At 49.0% G+C, this 22,089-nt stretch overlaps 4 protein-coding genes across 4 annotated transcripts; 3 read left to right on the top strand and 1 right to left on the bottom strand.

Annotated features, from left to right (window-relative positions):
* Positions 1 to 1,047: 1,047 nt before the first annotated feature.
* Positions 1,048 to 4,223, top strand: LOC148887836 (serine protease 27). Its single transcript, XM_089015582.1, has 6 exons — positions 1,048 to 2,287; positions 2,724 to 2,836; positions 2,947 to 3,023; positions 3,187 to 3,458; positions 3,554 to 3,705; positions 3,783 to 4,223. The coding sequence occupies exons 1-6, from the start codon at positions 2,242 to 2,244 to the stop codon at positions 4,038 to 4,040; spliced, it is 918 nt and encodes a 305-aa protein (XP_088871708.1). The 5' UTR covers positions 1,048 to 2,241; the 3' UTR covers positions 4,041 to 4,223.
* Positions 4,224 to 4,366: 143 nt separating this feature from the next.
* Positions 4,367 to 10,470, bottom strand: mapk7 (mitogen-activated protein kinase 7). Its single transcript, XM_089015528.1, has 7 exons — positions 10,273 to 10,470; positions 8,782 to 9,056; positions 8,106 to 8,271; positions 6,397 to 7,757; positions 5,172 to 6,217; positions 4,937 to 5,067; positions 4,367 to 4,752 (listed from the first exon to the last, which is right to left on the bottom strand). Exons 2-7 carry the CDS (start codon positions 9,050 to 9,052, stop codon positions 4,605 to 4,607), a joined length of 3,123 nt encoding a protein of 1,040 aa, XP_088871654.1. The 5' UTR covers positions 9,053 to 9,056; positions 10,273 to 10,470; the 3' UTR covers positions 4,367 to 4,604.
* A 49-nt stretch (positions 10,471 to 10,519) lies between these two features.
* vkorc1 (vitamin K epoxide reductase complex, subunit 1) lies at positions 10,520 to 12,438 on the top strand. Its single transcript, XM_089015588.1, has 3 exons — positions 10,520 to 10,967; positions 11,302 to 11,411; positions 11,960 to 12,438. The coding sequence occupies exons 1-3, from the start codon at positions 10,663 to 10,665 to the stop codon at positions 12,169 to 12,171; spliced, it is 627 nt and encodes a 208-aa protein (XP_088871714.1). The 5' UTR covers positions 10,520 to 10,662; the 3' UTR covers positions 12,172 to 12,438.
* Positions 12,439 to 12,556: 118 nt separating this feature from the next.
* LOC148887839 (uncharacterized) lies at positions 12,557 to 22,076 on the top strand. The gene is made up of 29 exons (XM_089015599.1): positions 12,557 to 13,093; positions 13,449 to 13,469; positions 13,553 to 13,715; positions 13,787 to 14,055; positions 14,124 to 14,269; positions 14,347 to 14,641; positions 14,786 to 14,948; positions 15,018 to 15,286; positions 15,371 to 15,516; positions 15,594 to 15,849; positions 15,962 to 16,124; positions 16,201 to 16,469; positions 16,559 to 16,704; positions 16,778 to 17,232; positions 17,303 to 17,571; positions 17,665 to 17,810; positions 17,899 to 18,202; positions 18,310 to 18,472; positions 18,543 to 18,811; positions 18,883 to 19,028; positions 19,092 to 19,347; positions 19,534 to 19,696; positions 19,774 to 20,042; positions 20,119 to 20,264; positions 20,351 to 20,654; positions 20,741 to 20,912; positions 20,993 to 21,258; positions 21,341 to 21,450; positions 21,579 to 22,076. Exons 1-29 carry the CDS (start codon positions 13,039 to 13,041, stop codon positions 21,855 to 21,857), a joined length of 6,078 nt encoding a protein of 2,025 aa, XP_088871725.1. The 5' UTR covers positions 12,557 to 13,038; the 3' UTR covers positions 21,858 to 22,076.
* Positions 22,077 to 22,089: the final 13 nt, after the last annotated feature.

Raw genomic sequence — 22,089 nt, forward strand, 5'->3', positions numbered from 1 at the left:
ATCGTCATTGAGTTAAACAAAACAAAACAAATCCTGATTATAGATCTTTATGAGAGTGTGCGTGCACCTCACCCAAAAATAAGGACGTAAAATAATAATAATAATAATAATACATTTAATTTCTAAGCGTCTTTCAAAACTCTCAAGGACTCTCAAAGTACTGGATGAAAAATTCCAATGTACCAATTTTTGGTGGTGCTTTTTTCGTAACTTTCTCACGAAACAAGAAATGCGATCGACGCCATTGAGGCGCCGATCGCATTTAGCATCATTTAGCCTTGGCGCAGTCCCGCATCCGACCCATTTGCAAGAGAAATGCAATGTTGGACCGCATCGGTGGTTTTATTGATTATATTGCAAACTATTCAAATAGCGTGCTAGCCTAAACTTTGTTTTAAAAGTAAAAAGAGGTTGAGTGGCTGTAAGCTTTTCTTTTCTTCTTCTCCCAAGTCATCCGCAGCATTTTATTGTGTTGCAGTTGTTGGAATGTGGCCTAACCTACGTGCTCCCTATGTGCTGAGTGCAATAATGTGTGAGCGTGTGAGTGTGTGTGACGGCGCGTGCTTCGCTGCAAAGATTCATGTAGCTGCGGGACATGTTTTTTTTTTGTGCATCTTGTTAGTTCATTCCTGTCACCTCTCTCTCTCCCTCGCCATCCCTTGCTTTTTCGGCGCTGAAGGGGGGGATACGGAATGGGCGGGGGAGCCAGTGTGCGTGTGGAGGCAGTCGCCATGGTTACAATGCCACCACAAATATTCATCAAGATGTTAAAAAAAAAAAAAAACAAATGGGAGTGCATTAAAATTGCTCTCTTCCGGAAATGCGGTGGCGTTTAAATGAGTAGGGGGAGCAAGTAGGACCCCCCCCCCCCCCCCACCTGTATTGACAGCTCACCTGTGGCCACGTGGTACACTCATTCCAACTGCTTGTGTGATTTACCTGCCGATGGAATCCCCAATGAGGATGCTGGTTTCCTTTGGTGCACCTAGACCCCCTCAAAGCCCCCCCCCCCCCCCCCCCCCCCCATCCCACCCACCTCCATCTCTTGCTCTTCCGCTACTGTTGTGTAGCCGGAGGCCACTGTGTGATGTGTCCTCCCTCTGTCCCACCCTCCCTCCCTCCCTCTCTCTGTCCCTGTCACCTTCAATTGCTCTGTGAAACTAGACACACTGCCTCGGGGCACGAGAGAGCCGCCGAGCGATGGAACGGGGCAGGAGAGCAAAACACAGAGAGACAAAAAAAGAGAGAGAGAGAGAGACACAATGAATATACGCATTTGGTGTCATGTGAATAAAGGAAGTGACCCGCGGAGCAAAATCGTCAATACGTATGTCGTTTTCCTTGGCAAAAGCCCACCAAGGGAGATTTAGGTTGGTCAGTGGCTTACAAGCTTAAATTGTGTTTATCCATTCCAGCTGTAAGAACAAAAAACATTTTTCTTTTTCATGAATACTTTGACCTCGTGAGGTCAGCTCAGCAGCTGGAAACATGATCATGATGGAATTGTGATCTTGCCGAAACATTTCTTTATTAATTTAGCATTTTATTGCACGTGCTGGGCATTATTTGGTTTGCAAGTTGACTTTCTGTATCACAAATAATATATCTGAATGTTTTTTTACATCACTATGCATTTCACTATAACAATGTGGCTAAGTAGACAACACCAACTATGGACAATTTCACGTCACTTTTCATTGTTCTGCAACTGTTTTAGCCTCCACCAAAAACAAAATACTTGTCATAATATCACTCAAACAGAGCGTGAATGCACATTTTGTAATTTGGTGACACTTTGTCTCTCCATTTTGGCCCCAAAACCGCCAAGCCCTTGTTTATTCTTCCGGGGGCGGTGCTTCCGCTCGCATTCCTTGAATTCCATTGGCTCAGGTAAACCTCTGAAGGCGATTTTTGATTGGTCCGTCGCTCAAACAGGTAGCTTGACGATTGAGCGGCAACGATTTACTGTGGAATGTTACCGAAACTGATTCCACCTGGCCCCGTTATTCAACGTGACTCAACTACTAGACGACGACAAGAAAAGCGACGGTTTTATCTTTTTTTTTAATTTCGAATAACACGTGTTCAATTCCTCGTTGAACGGTCACCGGGTGGGAAGGTCGTCGTCCACGACCGCCATTTGCCAAGTTTTTTGGTCAACTTATTCCAACGCTTATTTGGTTCGAGGTTCGCGTCAGTCTGGTCTGTACTTCGACCCGTGGCACAAAGAACACCTGGAAAATGTTCCTAAAGTTCCGTTTGGTTGCCACTTTTCTGGGCGTAACAGGTGAGGGCACCCGTCAGCATCTTCCTGGTCGTCGCCATTTCTATCTTTTTTTGTCACTCTCCATACCCGCTATTTAAAAACAGAAGCGGTCATTTTTACAATCAGCATTATTGGGTTTTGTTGTAAGTTGTGTGAAAATACAAGTGTCATTGAGCGAAGAAAAACGCCAAATATAACCAGTTGCCTATGAAATAGTATTATTATTATTGTTATTATTATTATTATTATTGTTATGCCTTGTCCTGACACAAATGAAGCCATGTTGTCTTTCAATGTATAAGTTCCCCTTTCCTAAAAACAAAATGGCTCCTGTGATGTGTCATTGACATAGCTTTGTAACCTCCTGATATGTCTCTATTGACCTCTTGTCATTTTTGGCTTTTGATAGAGTTCTGTACTTTCCTAATAAAGGAATATTCTTGGTCTGACTGGATAGGTTTCTTGTTCTCGTACGCCGAAATATGCGGGAGACCGGCACTCCAGGAGAACAGGATTGTGGGGGGTATGGATGCCTCGGTCGGGGCGTGGCCGTGGCAGGTTTCTGTACAGGTGGGTCCCGGCGGACGACCCACTGGCGCTCCTTTTCCATCTATGTCCCTCTTTGTCTTATCGTGAGTGTGTTTCCATGAGTGTTTTATCATTTCCTCTTTGGCCGACAGAAAGATAATGGTCACGTCTGCGGAGGTTCCATTATCACGGAGAACTGGATCCTATCAGCGGCTCACTGTTTCCCCAAGTAAGAACACACACGTGCACACCAACCTATTTGTCCAAGTTGTACTGCCTCCAGTTTTCTGGAAATTATTTTGTGACATCATTGTGTCAAAATAATGACAATAATAGACAAAATCTCTTAGTGATTATGTTTTAAGGAGTGCATGTTGCTAATCGCCTTTCAGTCCGTCCGACGTGAGCTCGTACACCATCTACGCCGGCTGGTACTACCTGAACAGTTTCAACCCGCACCAGTCGGCGCACCGCGTCAACTACGTGGTAATCCCGTCTGGATACGTGGAGCCTCACAGTGGCAAGGATGTTGCCCTGGTGCGCCTCTCCACCCCCCTGACCTGGACGGATTGGATCCGTCCCGTTTGCCTGCCTGCCGCCGCCACCCTTTTTCCGGGCGGCATGCAGTGCTACGTCACCGGCTGGGGCGACATCCGAGATAGCAGTGAGGCTCGCTACACACATCTCATTTTGAGGCGGGTGAGGGCGGCGGACATTTTAAGGCGCAATGCTGTGCTAACAACTGAAGTTTCCACCCAGTCCCGCTGTCGGGGCCGGGCCCTCTGCAGGAGGTGCAGGTGCCAATCATCTCACAAGGTTTATGTCGTGAGATGTACCAGATGGAGGAGGTGGACATTTTGTATGACATGATCTGTGCCGGCTACCAGGAGGGCGGCAGGGACTCGTGCCAGGTGCTTTACAAATAGCTGCATGTACACTATCGGTTACTTTGAGTTACAAGTGCCCTGACTTGTATCTGTTTTTCCAGGGGGACTCAGGGGGGGCCCTCGTCTGCCAGATGGTGAACGGCACTTGGGTGCAGGCGGGAGTGGTGAGTTTCGGGCTGGGCTGCGCCGAGGCCAAGCAGCCTGGTGTGTACGCCAGACTCACCAGCTACTCCAGTTTTATTAGCGACAACATCCCGGAGGTAGAACTGTATGGCCGAGCCCACCCCCACCCGGTAGAGGGGGCTCGCGTGGCGCTGCTTTCCTGTTTGTCTGCCATTCTGATCCTGCATTGGCTGTAAGTAAGCTTTGACAAACAGATTTTTTTTTAGGTGAATGGAAAACCGGGCCAAATGAAGAAATTCTCCCGACTTGCAAATCATGAAGCCCCATAAAATGAAATATCATTTTGAAATGCGTAGTCGGGGAATGAAGTGTAATTTAAAATGTTTTTGATACATTTGTACTTTAAATTGCAACTGTGAGCGGTATCAAGTGTGGTTTTTATAATAAATGTCATTTCAATACTAAAAACATTTCAAAGGAATTGTGGTCTAAAGTTAAAAACCCTCAAGCCTTAAATCAGAATCAGAAAGGCTCATAATTATTATTTTTAAATACTCCCAAATCCAAATAAGACTTGTTATGGCTAATATAGGAGACACATTTTGTGTATGGTGCGTTGAAGAAAAAAAACATTTTCCATGAAAAAGACATTAATCAATAACATTCACAGACTGGCAGTTTATTTTCTGTCATAAGGCCAAAGTGTAAAAATAAGTTGCTTAGTAATGCCGTTCCAAAAACTTAAATAAATGCAGTCAGAAATGGACTCTTTTTACATTCAAATATGGGCCGGCACTCGGTCAAGCGTCGGGTGGAATGGAATCGGTGAGGATCATGGGAGACCCCAGCTGGAGCTCCTGTTGCAGTGATTCCAGGTCGGCCGGAGTCATTCGGTGAACCTCGCTCCAATCGGATAACAGAGAAGCCGACAGCGGCGCAGAGTCGTAACTGGCGTAGGAAAAGACAAAATGGCCGTCGTGTTAGCGTGTGGAAAACCTCAATGACGCGGTGTGAACTTGCAAGTGCACCATAACCCGAAAATGGAATTCCACTGGATGTTTTCTGAACCAAGTGGCATTTTTGTGCCAATTTCGCCAAACGCCCCAAATCCCAAAGGTCAGCAAGAACTCACCTGTCTCGGTCGCAGTGTTGAAGCTCTGTGAGCGACTGCGTGAGAAGATCGTCCAGGTCGAAGCCCACGCCGTAGCCTGCCCCGCTGCCTTTGGGGGTGACTGAGAACACCGGTGGCAACACGTCCTCAACCTGAGACCAACAACACAAAATTGAACCCCCCACACCTCAATGACGCCTTCTGAAATCAATCGGTCGCGGCGGTCACCCGAAGACACCCCTGGACTTTGGCGCACCTGAGACTTGGACAACTGGAGTGTTACTGTGTGGATGTCAGGGGCGACGGAGGGGCCCTGTTCTCCCGTATCTGCGAACCCCAAACTGGGATGAGTGCGCGAGGGGAGTCCTAAGACCTCGCAGGTGGAGTTTGTGGCCTGTGGCCCCAATTTGCCCCCTCCAGTGGGGCACAGCTTCTCCCTGGGCCCGACGACCTTAGCGGCCAAGGGGATGACGTGATGGTTGAGGTGATCTCCGCTGACGTCTGTGCCAAGTGTAGTCGGACCTTGGCTTAAAAAAGTCTCCAGTGGGAGCATCTGCGTCACAGAGTCGGGCAAAGCTTGACTTTGTGTCTGAAGAAAGTTCTGCTGCGGCGTCGTCTTGTGTGATTTTGGCCCGGTTCCTAATTGCTGTCCACTCCAATGTCCGAAGCAGCCAAAGCCGCTGAGGCCGCCGCTCTCGTCGGGAGCTTTGAGCGCATCGTTCTTCACAAAGGGTCCAGAGACGGCCATCAGGTCCACGCAGTCTCTGGCGGCGAGGACGATCTCGGACGCTTTCTTCTGACTCGTTGACAAGAGCACCTGCTGGATTTTCCCGGGAGGCTGGAGCAAACCGGACGGATTGGCTGGGACTTGAGAGATGAGCTGCCCGCGGGATGGAAACTTCGGTTCCTTTTTGGGTGCGTTATTGGCAGGCCCTTGTGCGTTGTCACCCGTAGCGGCGTTGGCGTTGAGGTCCCTCGGCCTCCCTCCTTCACCGTTAGGCGTGTGGGATCTGTCATTGCGGCTGTCCATCATCTTTGTCCAGCGTTGCAAGAGGCTTTTGTCGTTGTCACTCAGCAGGACCCCGCCCAGCGAGTCCCCGCGCCTTCCCTCTCGCCGCTCCTTCTCCTTGAGTTTCTTCTCCCGCTCCCTGGCTCGTTCCTGCCTCTTCCTCCTCTTCTCCTCGCGCTCTCGCTGGCGCTCCTGTGCGGTGACGGGACGTCGCGACTCTGGAGTGGAAACGGCCGACAACGTTCCACCTCCTCCGGGGACCGCTTCTGTCCCCAGTGAGGTCACAACTCCGTCTGCCATGGAAATGACGAGCAATTATCACCCAGATCCAAGTCGTTTGTTGCCTGCTACATTTTCCAAATTAAACCCGGCTGGACTCAAATGCAATACGTGTTGGAATATTTACCAAAGATGAATTTGACAAGAACATAATTTTTGGAGCCGGAATGAAACAACAAACTCACAAACCTACCGCCCCTGGCTTTATTTCGGAACAAAGCGGCTTTCAGGGCCGCTTTGGTGTCTTCTGATATGGCCCCGTCTCTCCTGGGCCCCTCAGAGGCACCTTGGGGAAGTTTGTGGTTGGTTGCCAGGGACTGCGAGAGGCTGTGGGACAGCGACTGAGCTTGGGCGGCTGACAGCGACAAAGAAGGCACCGTACTGGAGGATGAAGACTGGCTCAGGATTCGGACCGGGCTGGACGTAGGCCGGCTGTCCTGCCCCTCGGTGCCCCGCATCGGTTCAGCATCCTGAGCGGACACGGGCGTGGTTAGATCGATGGTCTCTGGCTGCCCACTGTCCGAGTTGGCGCTGGGCATGTCCACGTCGAGCGGCCCGCTTTCGCTTTTGGCCAGCCGAGGTAAATTGACGACATCCTTGCTGCACGTGTCCATTGGATTCGGGAACGTCTGGTTGACCTCGGACGGCCCTCGTCGCCACGTTGACTCTGTGTCTATCGTTTGTGAGGTTTTCTGGTTGTGTTCGCCGGGAACCCCCGTGGATTCGCCGTTGGCCTTCACCAAAGGCCTGAACTGAAGCCTCGGACGCGAGCACTGCTTGCTGCGATGAAAATCCTGGATCTCCATGAGAATTTCCTCCTTGATCTGCTCCTTGCTCATGGGAAGCTTGTCAAATTCAAAGTCAAAGGCCGGCACGCAGATGGGCTCGTCGTCAGGATCGTGGTACTTGGCCAGGTACGCGTGTTCCAGTGCTTGAGTCACGCCGATTCGCTCACGTGGGTCGAAGCGGAGCATGGACGCCAGCAGGTCCAAAGCCCCCGGCTCGGCTCTGGGATACAGTTTGGTGAACGGCACCGCCGATTGGGACGGAAGACTCTGAACGTAGGAACGCACCCTGTCTGCTCGGATGGTGCCGATGAGTCCCTTGGGAGGGGTGCCCAGGACGGACAAGATGAGCTGGAGCTGGTGGACGTAGTGCTTGCCAGGAAAAAGCTGCTTCCGCCCCAACATTTCGGCAAAGATGCAGCCCACAGACCACATGTCGATGGCCAACGTGTAGTGATTGAGGGACAGGAGCAGCTCAGGAGCCCGGTACCATCGGGTCGCCACGTATTCCGTCATGAAGGAGTGCGATTCCTCGGGGTGGGAGCTCAGACCCCTGGCCATGCCAAAGTCGCCGATTTTCAGCTCGCAGTTCTCATTCACCAGCAAGTTGGAGGGCTTGAGGTCTCGGTGGATGACGTTGGCCGAGTGCACGTACTTGAGACCGCGCAGAAGCTGGTACAGGAAGTAGCGCGTGTGCTCCGGCGTCAGCGCTTGGCCTGAGTGGATGATTTGGTGCAAGTCGCTCTCCATGAGGTCCAGTACCACGTACCTGCACAGGAAGGGAGAGGAGTGATCCAATGGCGGAAAGTCCGAATGTGTTGCACATGGACAAGGATGACTTTGCTGACCAAGATCTCCGCAGGCTTTTTTTTTTTTTAACTCACAGCATGAGACTAGAAGAACATGTTTTGATTGCAGACGCCCAAGCTAATGCTCGGACCATTTTAGTAAAACCTTTATTACAAGCATTATGACAGGGAAGCAGTTTTGATGTGCCGTGTTTTGAAAACTGCTAACTGAAACTGAACACTGCAAGCACCTGAGGCATCGCCACTCACTGTCAACCAATGCCGGCATTGCAATTTCACGCATTTATCTCCCAAATAACAGGACGTACACAGACTTGAAGGCCGAGTGAGGAAGGTTAGGCTGCAGGATGTCTTTGATGGCGATGATGTTGTCATGTTTGAAGTGCTTGAGAATTTTCAGTTCCCTCAAGGTGCGCTTGGCGTTTGTCACCACCTCAAAGGCATTGGAGATCTTCTTTATTGCCACCTGCTGGCCTGAGGGGACATTGAGCACACCAAAGCGTAAGTACAGTGAAGCGCTATCACTGAAGAGTTTGTGGTCAATGAAGTTGACCTCTTCCCTTGTATGCTGTCAAATCCATTCATTAAAAATCAAGAGTGTGAATTTGGTAGGCGGTCCCATTCTAAGTCTGAGTGATGGTCATGTTTCACAGAGAGAATATATTATTTGACATTCATTTTGTAAGCTATGTTGTCATTGACAATTGGAATGTTTATGGATACAAAGATGAATTCATTGGCTTGATGTGCTGCTTTGACAGTAATTTTCCACTGGGAGTGACAAACCGCTTGAAGCAATCACTCTGTTATGGAACTGTGCTAGTCAAAGAATAAATGCAGAGCAGACTTCGGTAAAACTGAAAAGTTATGAGTTGAAATGTGTTTAATGCAAATATGGGCTTGACCAAACCCATCAACTGCAATAAATGGGGCGTTTTCTGTGCACAAAAAAAAAATGGTGATTTCATGTGAAATAAGCCGCACCGTTATCTCGTCTCCTGGCAGATGACACGACGCCATAGGCACCGGTACCGATGGTTTCAATGACATCGTACTCCTCGCCCACGTCAAACTTGACATCCAGTGAATGTTTTTTGAGCAACGCCAAGTTTTTGGCAGTTGTGCTGGTGTTGGTATTGCCGCTCTTCGATCTGACAGCGTGCTGGTTCTCGCCGCCTTCTCCCGCCGTCATTCTTGCAGGCGTCGCGGCCGCGGGTTGACACTTTTGACCGTCCCCATGCGCTTCAGATGACATATCTCTATGGAAATGGGAGGGATGCAATCTGAGCAAAGGTAAAATACAAAAGGACATGCATTGTTTTGGATGGCTCAATGGTTGCTGTGGGCGGAGAGTCCTTATCGGACAAGAGGTATGTATGACAGAATGTGTAAGAAAATTGGGACTTGATGGTCATTTTTTCAGGATGGATACTTTGTGACCTTTTGATTTGGGTGCTTTGTCGTTAGATGTTTCCAAATGTAAAATAGGTGCCTCAGTCCTCTCCTTGGCTCTTTCGATAACAAGTTCAGCAACATTGCTCCATCAAATGACCTGCTGATGATTGTTTACATACGACTTCTTCTTATTTTCCTTTTGGCTTTTCCCAGCAGGGGTCGCCACAGCGAATCAATGTCCTCCATCTAACCCGGTTTTGTGCATCCTCTTCTCTCACACCAGCTACCTTCATGTCCTCTTTGACAACATCCATAAACCTCTTTGGTCTTCCTCTCGGCCTCCTGCCTGGCAAGCATCAGCATCCTTCTCCTGATTTAGTCTCTCCCCTGGACATGTCCAAACCATCTCAATCTGACTTTCTCTCCAAAGCCTCTAATATGAGTTGTCCCTCTGATATACTCATTTTTGTCTTTTCTTCAGTGGCACTGTCTCCAGCCCAAACATAAAACCCTTCTATCACACATCACACCAGACATTTTTCTCCAGTCGTTCCAGCCTGCCTGGACACGCTTCTTCACCTCTTTTCCACACTCTCCACTGCTCTGGACAGTTGACCCCAAGTACTTAAAATCCTCCTCCTTCTTTATCTCTTCCCCCTGTAAGCATCACTCTTGCACTTGGATCCCTCTCATTCACACACACATATTCCATCTTGCTGCGACTATCTTCAGTCCTCTCCTTTCCATGGCATACCTCCACATCTCTAGTTTCTCCCCCACCTTTTCCCTGTTCTCGCTACAGACCACAATGTCATCTGCAAACATCATTTACACACGACGCACTCTGTCAACTAAAATTCCGATTCGAGCAAGTCAAGTACGATCGCAACGCTCAGCAACAATCCAAAGACTGCATCGTACTGCGTCTTCCGACACTACAGTACCTCCCCGTCGCTCGTTGCAGGGGCGTAGCCTTGTCGACGACAAAAAAATGTAAGTCTCTGTCATTTTTGACGTCACGTAAGCAACCGCGCAAGCACGTATCAGCTCACGTCACTGTCGTTCACCTTGCAAACTCACCGAAAAGTCACTTAATTGAGTCTTTTCAACGCTTGGGTAACATGTCCGCGTCTTGTTTTTGTTTGGCGTTTCCTCATCTTGTTTTTCTTCTACTGTGTCATTTCACGGCGGTCGCCAGCCATCAGTTTGTACGACCGCCCCCTGCCGGACAAATATAAACTTGCGGGTTTGAGGCGTTCGCATTTGCATCGTTTTTGCGACGCGGCCGGTGGAATTTACGACGTAAACTACAACAGTCCGTCGCACATTGCTAAAAAAAAGTTGAGTTATTTTTCCGAAGCATCGCGTCAACACGGGCTGAATTCGTCCGTGTCGGGGAGAACGCTGAAAGTTATTAAAAAATAGCCGTCGCGACTTTATGATTGGCCTGTGGGAAGCCAATCAAATGCCATGCCATGTCACGACAGTCTGTCCAATAGGAATATCGCCCCGGCAGCGACCGCCGCTCTTAGACGCTTTTTTTCCCTCTTTGGAGAAAAGTGTGGACACGGTCCATTTCGCGTGGATGCAGAAATGGCTGCGGGACAAGGCATGCCGAAGTGGGAGAGGACAGCTCGGGTGCTTTTGTGCGTCTTTGGTTTGATTTTGTCCGTTTACGCACTTCACGTGGAATTGTCTCGCGAGCACGACCCGGACTACAGGGCGATGTGCGACCTGGGAGAGTCTGTGAGCTGCTCCAAAGTTTTCACATCCAGGTGTTTGTTGTTTTTCTTGCGTGAAAAGATGAAGCCCACGGGGCACAGTGATGCCACGGTGGCCGGAATCCGTCCACTCCTCTTTTTCTGCCACGTTCTACTGCCCCTTCTCTTTTTACGTTTGTTGACAGTGCATTGCAGTCCGTTGACCCCAAATTGTGAAATGCACTTCGCTTCCTGCAAAGTTTTGACCGATGTGCGTTTCCTGGCCGTGTTTGTTTTTCCTTCCCCTTCTCTAGCTTTGTATTGATTTTTACGTTATAATTTTTTTTCCAGTGGGCGGTATTTCACATCCAGTATTTCTAATTGCAATGTTCCTCTTATCTTTTTACAGATGGGGACGTGGTTTTGGCTTAGTTCAGTTGTTTGTTGCCCAAGATAGCCTTCTGAACCAGCCCAACAGTATTCTTGGAATCCTATTTTACACGCTGCAGCTTGGCCTGGGTTCGTTTGCTTTCTCCTCATGACAGATTGCAAATACACTGTGTACTGTGTGTGCTTGGAAGACGCAGTACCACCCACCAAAAAAAAAAGCAAAAGCCGGAATGTTGGTCTGGATTCCACCCTTACTCACTGCACAATAGTTTGGAAGCAAGTGAATCTTATACCCTTTCATTATTTTTGATATGCTCTGTGCTGTAGCTGAAAAAGAGCAAACAAATATGTCACTCCGAGAGAGCAACCACACTGTGATAAGTGAACTTTTTTCCCCAAAAATACATTTCTTATAGGGGGTTATTATAATTCACCTTTTTTTCTTGAAAAAAAATGTATAACTTTATTCATTGAGTGATGATGCATCACAATCATATCCAAGCTTTTAATTGGCTTAAATCTAAGGTAAGGAGGAGTCTTTTTGTTGTTGTTTTATTGTCATGCTGGAAAAGTACTTAATTTTGTAATTGAAAACATCATTAATGTGAGACACAAACACAGAAAAATAATTCTTACTTGAGTCGTGTGTGTGTGTGTGTGTGTGTTTTTCCTCACAGGTCTAAGTGTGTCCAAAAAGGCCGCTCTGTTCTTGGTGATGTCCTCGTGGGTGTCGGTGGCCGGCTCGCTCTACCTCGCTTCCATTCTGGCTTTTGTCTTGGGAGATTTTTGCATGGTCTGCGTGTCAACATACGTGGTCAACATTGCCTTGATGTACATCAACCTCAAGCGAAGGAGCGCCATCCAAGGGAAGAAGGAGAAGGCAGGCTAATAATTACCAATATTCAAAAAAAAAAATCACCCCTCCCCTCACACACACACACACACACACACTTGTGTCTCCTTCTCCCCGATTGGCCCAAAGCAGCAACTCCGGTGTGACTGCTTTGAAGACCCAAGCTGAGACTTTTTTTTTCTCCACGAAAAACAAGATTCAGCTCACTTTTTTGGTTTTTAATCAGCTGTTTTTAATATAATTGTAGCCTGTCCTCGTACAATTGATAATATAGTGCTGAATAATAAAGTGGACAGATGTTGGTGTGTCTCGTGACAAGACTCAAAACTAATTAGAAGCAAAAATAATCTTAAAAGTCACAGCAGATGAACGGCAGTGAAAAAAAAATCTAAAATACGCTCATGCACACACACACACACACACACGCAATTCTCCATTTTGTGCCACTTCCATAAAAGGTCCTCAAAATGGCGACAAATCCCAAAAGGTCATTTTGGTATCACCATTGTCTCGTTTGTATACAGTATTTGTATTTGTATGCAAGTAAACTTTAGCAACTAACTTTTACATCTATCGGGTAGGTCAGTGTTATTTATGAGAGTTATTTAACAATTTGGTTATTTGATTTTTTTTATTAAATTGAAAATTGGGTAAAAAAAATCCATGTTCAAAACCAAGTATTCTGGGCAGAAACATCGCTTTCCCAAAAATGTTGTTTGTCAACTGTGTGAGATGTCAAGTATTTGCAGTATTCACTCGAGAGGAAGCGGCGATCATAAGGCAAGTCGTTATAATGGCGTGGGACGGTTGTGCATGTGGGAGGGGCTCGCCTCCTAACAGGTGACGGGGACCCACTCGAGCTTAATTACGGAGAAACATGCAAAGATTTGTGCATTTTCCACAATGGCTTGGAGGCAACGACTCAACGCGTTGGCTCTTCTCGCCTTTTTCACTGCAAGTAAGTCACCCTGAAATTCTGCCTCACTTTGTGCCTCGAAATATTCACGTATATAATATGTATTTGAAATATTCAAAAAGTATGTTATTTTCTCTTACATTTCTGGATGAGAGACCACACACCAATTTATAAAGGCCATGAGTTTATTATTGGAAACAATGGCATTTTGGCCCATGTCAAAATTGTGATTTTTTTTTTTAATATATATATTCTTGGATGGGATTACCCGCCGACAAAATCATTGTACTGTACTGTTTTTCAGAAAAGGAAGTCACTCAAAGGAGTGTTGAGCTATTTTCTGTCAACCGACCTGTTTTGGCCAAGGAATGATTTTTGTGTTTCTGTGTTTCCTCAGTGTCACACGCTCAGACGGATGGTAAGCTCGCATTTCGATCCAAGGATTAGTCTGAGCCCTTCCAACATTCCCTTGATGGATTCTTCGGAATCTGTTTTTCATAGTGTGTGGCAGCCCACCACTGAACACCACGATTATCGGTGGCGGGGATGCCCAGGAAGGAAGTTGGCCCTGGCAGGCTAGTCTGCAGAATTTTGGCAGCCATGTTTGCGGTGGTTCCCTCATAAACAAGGATTGGGTTTTGTCTGCTGCCCACTGTTTCTACGAGTGGGTCGCCCCAACTTGCAAAACCCCTTTTCCGTTACCACCGTCTAACCTCGGCCGATTTTACCCCGCAGCACAAGTACCTTCAGATGGTCTGTTTCTCTCGGTCGTCGGAACCTGCAAGGAAACAACTCAAACGAAGTGACCAAGACTGTCGCCAGCATCATTTTGCATCCGGGATTCAACACTTTCACCCTGGACAATGACATCGCTCTGCTCAGACTCTCCTCGCCAGTCACGTTCTCAGACTCCATCAGACCCGTGTGCTTGGCCGCCGACAGCAGCGTGTTCAGCAATGCTACTCGCAGCTGGATCACTGGTTGGGGGACAGTCCGGGACGGAGGTGATATACTGAATCTAAGATAAATTTAGGAATCAAACAATCTGAACCACTGCCGTTGTCTTGTTTAGTGCCTATTCCTTTTCCTGGAGTGCTGCAAGAAGTGGAAGTCCCGATTCTGGGAAACAGACGGTGCAGCTGCCTCATTGGAGTGGATTTAGTCACAGACAATATCATCTGCACTGGTTTTCCAGAGGGAGGCAACGACGCTTGTCAGGTGGGCTACCTGACAAGCGTTGCTGTTGCATAAACAGCAGTGACACAATTACAAACAATACTTCACGGCATCCTCAGGGCGACGCCGGAGGTCCGATGGTGAGCCAGCAGGATGGCATCTGGATCCAATCTGGAATCGTCAGACTCGGATTCGGCTGTGCTCGGCCAAACAACCCAGGGGTTCATACCAGAGTGTCCAGCTACCATTCGTGGATCAACTCCCACGTGGGCTCCGAGAAGCTGGGCTTTGTCCAGTTCAGCTCCGGTGGGATGGACGCGGACAGCAACTACAATTGTCTCGGTCTGCCTCCTCCTCTTCCCGAAGGACTGGCTGCAGCCGACTATGTCGTGCCCATCCTGTCAAGTGCCGAATGTGCGTTGCGATCACCATCCTACTGGCAAAATAGAGTTGGAGCATCCAGAACGTTTCCGACTAGTCTTGCACTGCCAGCACCATCGCATTGGCACATTCAGTATACATCAACTGTATTTTTTAAATAAAATGGTGTGTTTGCAGTGTGTGGAATACCATCACAGACGAACAAGATAATTGGGGGAGACATTGTATCAGACGGAAGTTGGCCCTGGCAAGCTAGCGTGCAAACATTTGGTAGCCATGTTTGTGGAGGTACTCTCATCAACAGTGAATGGGTACTGTCCGCTGCCCATTGCTTCTCCAGGTGGGTCACCCCAATATGAAAACATTCCAATTTCCTCCATTTTGACTATCTCACCTCCACTGTTCACAGCACAAATACCGCCGGGTGGTCAGTTTCTCTCGGTCGTAGAAACCTGGAAGGCATCGAACCAAACGAAGTGGCCCAGCCTGTTGCCGAAATCATTCTCCATCCTTTATTTGACAACCAAAATTTCGACAATGACATTGCTCTGCTTCGACTCTCATCTGCAATTGAATTCAACGCCTACGTCAGACCGGTGTGTCTGGCGGCTGACACCAGCGTGTTTAACAACGGTACCGAGAGCTGGGTCACCGGTTGGGGAACAGTCCAGCAGGGAGGTGCGGTACTTGTGCGAAAAAAGAAAAAAAAATAGCAATGGTGTTTGTTGAAAATACCTTTCCTACTTTTGCTGTGCGTTTCAGTGCCTCTCCCTTCCCCAAAAACGCTACGAGAAGTGCAAGTCCCAGTTCTGGGAAACAGACAGTGTAACTGCGCCAACGGAGAAGGTTCAGTCACGGACAACATGATCTGTGCTGGCTTTCTAGAAGGGGGAAAAGATACTTGTCAGGTAGACCATTTTCCCCTTGGTTTTTCCAATCTGAAACGACGTCGTGACGGACGAGTCCTCGCCATCCATGTTCTCAGGGAGACTCAGGAGGTCCGATGATGAGTGAGCAAGGTGGCATCTGGATCCAGTCCGGAATCGTGAGTTTTGGATTTGGCTGTGCTCAGGCAAACCACCCGGGGGTTTACACCAGAGTGTCCCGCTACCAGTCCTGGATCGGTTCTCGCATCGGTTACGATCAGCCCGGCTTTGTGCACTTTGACTCCAGAGGGCCGGACACCGACAGCAAATACTCTTGTCCTCAACCGCCTCTTGAAGATCTGCCCAGTGCTGAATGTGCGTTCCACTGGAACCCCAGCAACTTGACAAGCGGACATCTTTTCTGTTGTCAAAAACACGTTTGGGTGTGTCTGAGTCATTACCTGTCAAACTGTTTCTCGTTTGGCAGTGTGCGGTCGCCCACCGCTCAGAACAAAGATTGTCGGCGGCGAAGATGCTGGAGAGGGAAGTTGGCCCTGGCAGGCTAGTGTGCAGATTTTTGCCACTCACGTTTGTGGCGGTTCGCTCATTAACAGAGAGTGGGTGATGTCTGCCGCCCACTGCTTCTCCAGGTCCGTCACCAGAACTTTGACCACCTCTCCAATTTCTTCTGCTTTGACCGACTAACCTTTGGCATTCTGGCTGTAGCCCAAATGCAGTTGGCTGGGAAGTTTCTCTGGGTCGTCAGAATCTACATGCGAGCAACCCAAATGAAGTGACCAAGACCCTCGCCACCATCGTTTTGCATCCGGGCTTCAACATTTTTACCCTGGACAATGACATCGCTCTGCTCAGACTCTCCTCGCCAGTCGCATTCTCGGACTACATCAGACCCGTGTGCCTGGCCGCCGACGGCAGTGTGTTCAACAGTGGTACTCAAAGCTGGGTCACTGGTTGGGGGACAGTCCAGAGTGGAGGTGAGTCCCTGAACCTGTGGTGAAATTCCCTTTTCCTTCATAAAAGGTTGCAAGAAATTACGCTGATATGTTGCCAACGTCTTGTCCAGTGGCTCTTCCCTTCCGCGCACCGCTACAAGAAGTTAATGTCCCCGTTGTGGGAAACAGACAATGTAACTGCTTAAACGGAGTGGGTTTGATCACTGACAATATGATCTGCGCCGGTTTTCCACAAGGAGGGAAAGACGCTTGTCAGGTAGGCCGCCGCCGCTTTCCCGTTGAAAGTCGGCGATGACGCAATAGGAGACGATTGCTCTCGACATCCTCAGGGGGACTCGGGAGGTCCAATGGTGAGTGAGCGGGCTGATGTCTGGATCCAGTCTGGTATTGTGAGTTTTGGCTTTGGATGTGCTCAGCCAAACAGTCCGGGTGTTTATGTGAGAGTGTCCCGATACCAGTCGTGGATCAACGCCCACGCCGGCTCCGATCAACCGGGCTTTGTGCACGTCGGATCCAGCGGAACGGATGCTGATATCGGCTACACTTGTCCTGGTCTACCTCCTCCAGTTACTGAAGGTCCCGCTCCGAGCACAGATCCCGTAACCAGCATATCGAGCGATGGTTGTGGCATCCCACTACAGCGGACAAAGATGGCCAGGGGGGGAGATGCTCAAGAAGGAAGTTGGCCCTGGCAGGCGAGTCTGGAGAATTTTGGGATCCATGTTTGTGGAGGTTCACTCATAAACAGAGAGTGGGTCCTGTCTGCTGCCCAGTGCTTCTCCAGGTGCATCATTGAAACCATCTCCATGTCTTCTACTTTCACCTTTTAACACCCGTTGGGATTCTCTCCGTAGCACAAGCACCCGTGGATGGTCGGTCTCTCTTGGTCTGCAGAACCTGAAGGGAAAGAATTCAAACAAAGTCTCCAGAAATGTGGATGCCATCATTTTACATCCAGGCTTTGATATCTTCACCTTGGACAATGACATCGCTCTGCTCAGACTCTCCTCGCCGGTGACGTTCTCTGACTACGTCAGGCCCGTGTGCCTGGCTGCCGACAGCAGTGTGTTCAACAATGGGACTCGCAGCTGGGTCACTGGTTGGGGAACTATTCAGAGCAAAGGTGAGGTCCTTTCCCACTTAGACAAGGGACTTTCTCGGCGACATTACACAGCACATTTGTTGATGAAACGTACCTGATTGGCGGATTATTTAGCATCCTTGCCCTTCCCTGGAACTCTACAAGAAGTGCAAGTCCCAGTTCTGGGAAACAGGCAATGCAACTGCCTAAACGGAACGGGTTTAGTCACCAAAAACATGATCTGTGCTGGTTTTCTAGAAGGAGGGAAAGGCACCTGTCTGGTAGAGTATTCTTTCGTTTTTATCCACCCGCTCGGTGATCAAGAGTAGAAATCATTTTTTATCTGACCTTTCCTCTTGCTGTTCCAAGGGCGACTCGGGGGGTCCGATGGTGAGCCAGCAGGATAACATCTGGATCCAGTCCGGAATCATCAGTTTTGGATTCGGTTGTACTCGGCCCAACAACCCAGGGGTTTATACCAGAGTGTCCCGCTACCAGTCGTGGATCAACTCCCACGTAGGCTCAGAGAAGCCGGGCTTTGTCCAGTTCAGCTCCGGTGGGATGGACTCGGATGGAAACTACACTTGTTCCGGCACGACTCTTCCTGTTACTGAAGGATCACATGGCACTTTAACAACGGCTGCAGCCGTCACCGAAGTGTCTAGTCCTGAATGTGCGTCTCAATTCCCATTGCGTCATGCATGTAGATGTGATTTGACATTTTCAGCATATTACACATAGAAATGGACTTGAGTTTTCATGCTTTTGTGTGTTTTACAGTGTGCGGCAACCAAACAGTGAACTCAAAGCTATTCGGAGGTCTAAATGCTTCTGAAGGGATTTGGCCCTGGCAGGCCAGCGTGCAAATTTTTACTGTTCATGTTTGTGGCGGTTCACTCATTAACAGAGGTTGGGTGATGTCTGCCGCCCATTGCTTCTCCAGGTTAGTCATCCTAATGTGAATGCGTACCCTTTTCTTCTGCTTTGACCAGTGAACTTTTGACACTTTGCAGCACGAGTACCTTTGGATGGTCGGTTTCTCTCGGTCGTCGGAATCTGCAAGGAAACGACTCAAACGAAGTGACCAAGACTGTCGCCAGCATCATTTTGCATCCGGACTTCAACAGTTTCACCCTGGACAATGACATCGCGCTCCTCAGACTCTCCTCGCCAGTCACGTTCTCAGACTACATCAGACCCGTGTGCCTGGCCGCCGATGGCAGCGTGTTCAACAATGCTACTCGCAGCTGGATCACTGGTTGGGGGACAGTCCGGGACGGAGGTGAGGCGTTGAATCTAAGAGACATTTTGCAATCAAACGTATCCCTGATGCACTGCCATTGTTTTGTTCAGTGCCTATTCCTTTCCCTGGAGCGCTGCAACAAGTGGAAGTCCCAGTTCTGGGAAACAGACAGTGCAGCTGCCTCATCGGAGTGGATTTAGTCACAGACAACATCATCTGCGCTGGTTTTACAGAGGGAGTCAAAGACACCTGTCTGGTAGACTGCCTATCCTTTCCTGTTTGATTGTTCAAAATATTTTTAACACACATTTTCTCCCAGGGAGACTCGGGAGGTCCGATGGTGAGTGAGCACGATGGCATCTGGATCCAGTCTGGAATCATCAGAGTTGGATCTGGCTGCCCTGGGCCAAATGACCCGGGGGTTTACACCAGAGTCTCCCGCTACCAGTCGTGGATCAGCTCTCACACGGGCGCCGATAAGCTGGGCTTTGTGCACTTTGACTCCAGTGGTCCGGATGCCGACAGCAACTACTCTTGTCCTCTACCACCTCCTGTTGTCGTGCCCAGTGCAGAATGTGCGTTGCGCAGCAATCTATGTTGACATGACAACAACACATTTCACATGTCATTTAAGTATATGACAGAGGTTGACAATGTTGTTTTGTTGTTCAAAAGATCTTTGACTTTGTCTTCAGTGTGACATGACTTGAGGCCAGTTAAAATGTTTTGGTGTTGGATTCTAATGAGTTATCATTTGGCAGTGTGCGGCAGCTCACCGCTCAGCACAAAGATTGTTGGAAGCGAAGATGCTGGAGAGGGAATTTGGCCCTGGCAGGCTGACCTGCAGATTTTTGGTCACCACATTTGTGACGGCTCACTCATAAACAGAGAGTGGGTGATGTCTGCCGCCCACTGCTTTTCCAGGTGAATCACCAGAACTTTGACTACCTCTCCCAATTTCTTCTGCTTTGACAAGCTAACCTTTGGCATTCTGGGTGCAGCACAAGTACCTTTGGATGGGAGGTTTCTCTTGGCCATCAGAACCTGCTAGCGAACACCCCAAATGAAGTGACCAAGACCGTCGCCATCATCATTTTGCATCCAAACCACAACCGCTCCAGCCACGACAATGACGTCGCTCTGCTCAGACTCTCCTCGCCAGTCACCTTCTCAGACTACATCAGACCCGTGTGCCTTGCCGCTACCGGCAGTGTGTTCAACAGTGGTACTCAAAGCTGGGTCACTGGTTGGGAAAGAATTCAGGATGGAGGTAGGGCCCGTTACCAGTGATAAAATAATATTTTTCCAAATTTACCACGTATATCTAATCCTTTTCCACTTTGTAGAGTCCCTCCCCTTCCCTATCATGCTAAAAGAAGTGCAAGTCCCGGTTCTGGGAAACAGACAGTGCAACTGCCAGAGAAGAGGCAGGTCGGTCACAGACAATATGATCTGTGTGGGGGCCCTGCAACGTGAGAGAGACTTCTGTCGGGTAGAAAATTTCTTCTCATCCCCCCCTGGTTCTGAAAGTAGTTTTGCACGTTTGAAAAGTATCACGATTCCTCTGCACAACACCAGGGCAACCCTGGAGGTCCAATGGTGAGCGAGCAGGATGGTGTCTGGATCCAGTCGGGAATCAGCAGTTTTGGCTTTGGTTGCGCGCGACCTGATCTGCCCGGAGTCTACTCCAGAGTGTCCCGCTACCAGTCGTGGATCAGCTCCCACGTGGGCGCGGATGAACCGGGTTTTGTGCCGTTCAACTCCGGCGGGCTGGACGTTGACAGCAACTACACTTGCCCTCTAACCCCTCTTGAGGTTTCTCCTTCAGAAGATCCAGAGCCCATCTCAAAAACGCCAAGCCCAACGCTCCCAAATTCCACCGGTGACCATCTTTTACTGTCAAGTCTTCACCCATGGTCTTTCCTCACTACCTGTGTCGTTCATTCACTCTTTGTTTGCCTCCTTTAGGTGGCGTGTGCGGCATTGCACCTTTGAACGATCGCGTCAGAGGTGACCGCGGATTGGTCACGGGCGGAATGTGGCCCTGGGTGGTCAGTCTCCACAAAAACGGGGCGTACGCCTGCGCGGGAACTCTCATCGCTTCAAGTTTTGTCCTCACTTCTGCTGAATGCTTCTTAAGGTATGTACTCCATTTCAGACCCCCTGATCTACTTGGATTCGGGTTTGCCCTCCAATGCTTTCGTTCTGTGCTGCGTGCAGCCCCGCTCTAAATGCCAGTGACTGGACTGCATATCTGGGACAAAAACTTGTCAACGGCGTGGAGGAATTCCAACTCTCTTCAGCTATTGTCATTATCGTTGTAAGCCAACTGCAAGGTTCCAACGTCGCCGTGCTGCAGCTAAGGGAAAACGTCCGCTTCGGTGATTACGTCCAGCCTGTGTGCTTGGACCTCAGCGGTGCCGTATCCATACCTTTGGGCACCCGGTGCTGGACGGCTGGCTGGGGACAGGCAAACGAATATTCAAGTGAGGATGTCGTTGGCATGTAAAATTTGTACGGAGCTTGGACTTGGATTCGAAGGCCCTGGAATTTGTGTCCTCTCTGCAGGCGTTGAGAAAGGTGCCTCTCTCAGAGATCTTGAAACCGTGGTCGTCAGTTGCGGGAGTGCCGCATTCGATCAGGAGAATGTTTGCACCTCTTCTTTAGACCTTCAACAGGTGCAGTTCTTTTAGAAGTCCCCTTTTTTGGCCTTCTTTCGCTTTGGGCGAGAAATATTCCTCTTCGCAACAAGCTTGTCCTCAGTATATGTTCGAATGCATGTCTGATGCCGTGAACTTCTCTGTAGGGGGATGTTGGTGGCCCTCTGATCTGTAGGGTAAACTCATCTTGGTTCCAGGCAGCCGTGGTTGCAACGGGAGGTCGACCCCTCCTCGCCGACATTCGAGTCTTTTCCAAAATGGCGCGTTTCGGATCCTTCTTGAAGGAAAAGGTTGGCGACCTGCCCTCTCCTGCCGCTCCCTCCTCAGCAGGAGCGAGACGTTCCTACGGGTCCTCGTTCATATCCTTCTCTGTGGCTTGGACCGCCGTCTACCTGGGTTCATGCGTGAGTCTTGGGGCAGCTTGAAACTTTTCATTGCTGCTGTTCGGAAAACAATGTAGCCTCGCGAAAGCACTTATGGAGCCAATTGGCTCATGATTTGGAGCTTATAATGTGCTAAAAACGCACTAAGAGGCAATTTGGCTTCTCTGTGGGACCGTGTTGTCAAGCCAGAGCAATTGAAGTACCTTTTGATATTTTTTTAATTGTTACTCATTTTAACAATGAAATAAAAATACAAATGCAGCCATTTGTTTCA

This window comes from Hippocampus bargibanti, linkage group LG15, assembly GCF_051943395.1.
Source record: "Hippocampus bargibanti isolate YZ-2025 linkage group LG15, ASM5194339v1, whole genome shotgun sequence".
In the NCBI taxonomy this organism is placed as follows: Eukaryota; Metazoa; Chordata; class Actinopteri; order Syngnathiformes; family Syngnathidae; genus Hippocampus; species Hippocampus bargibanti.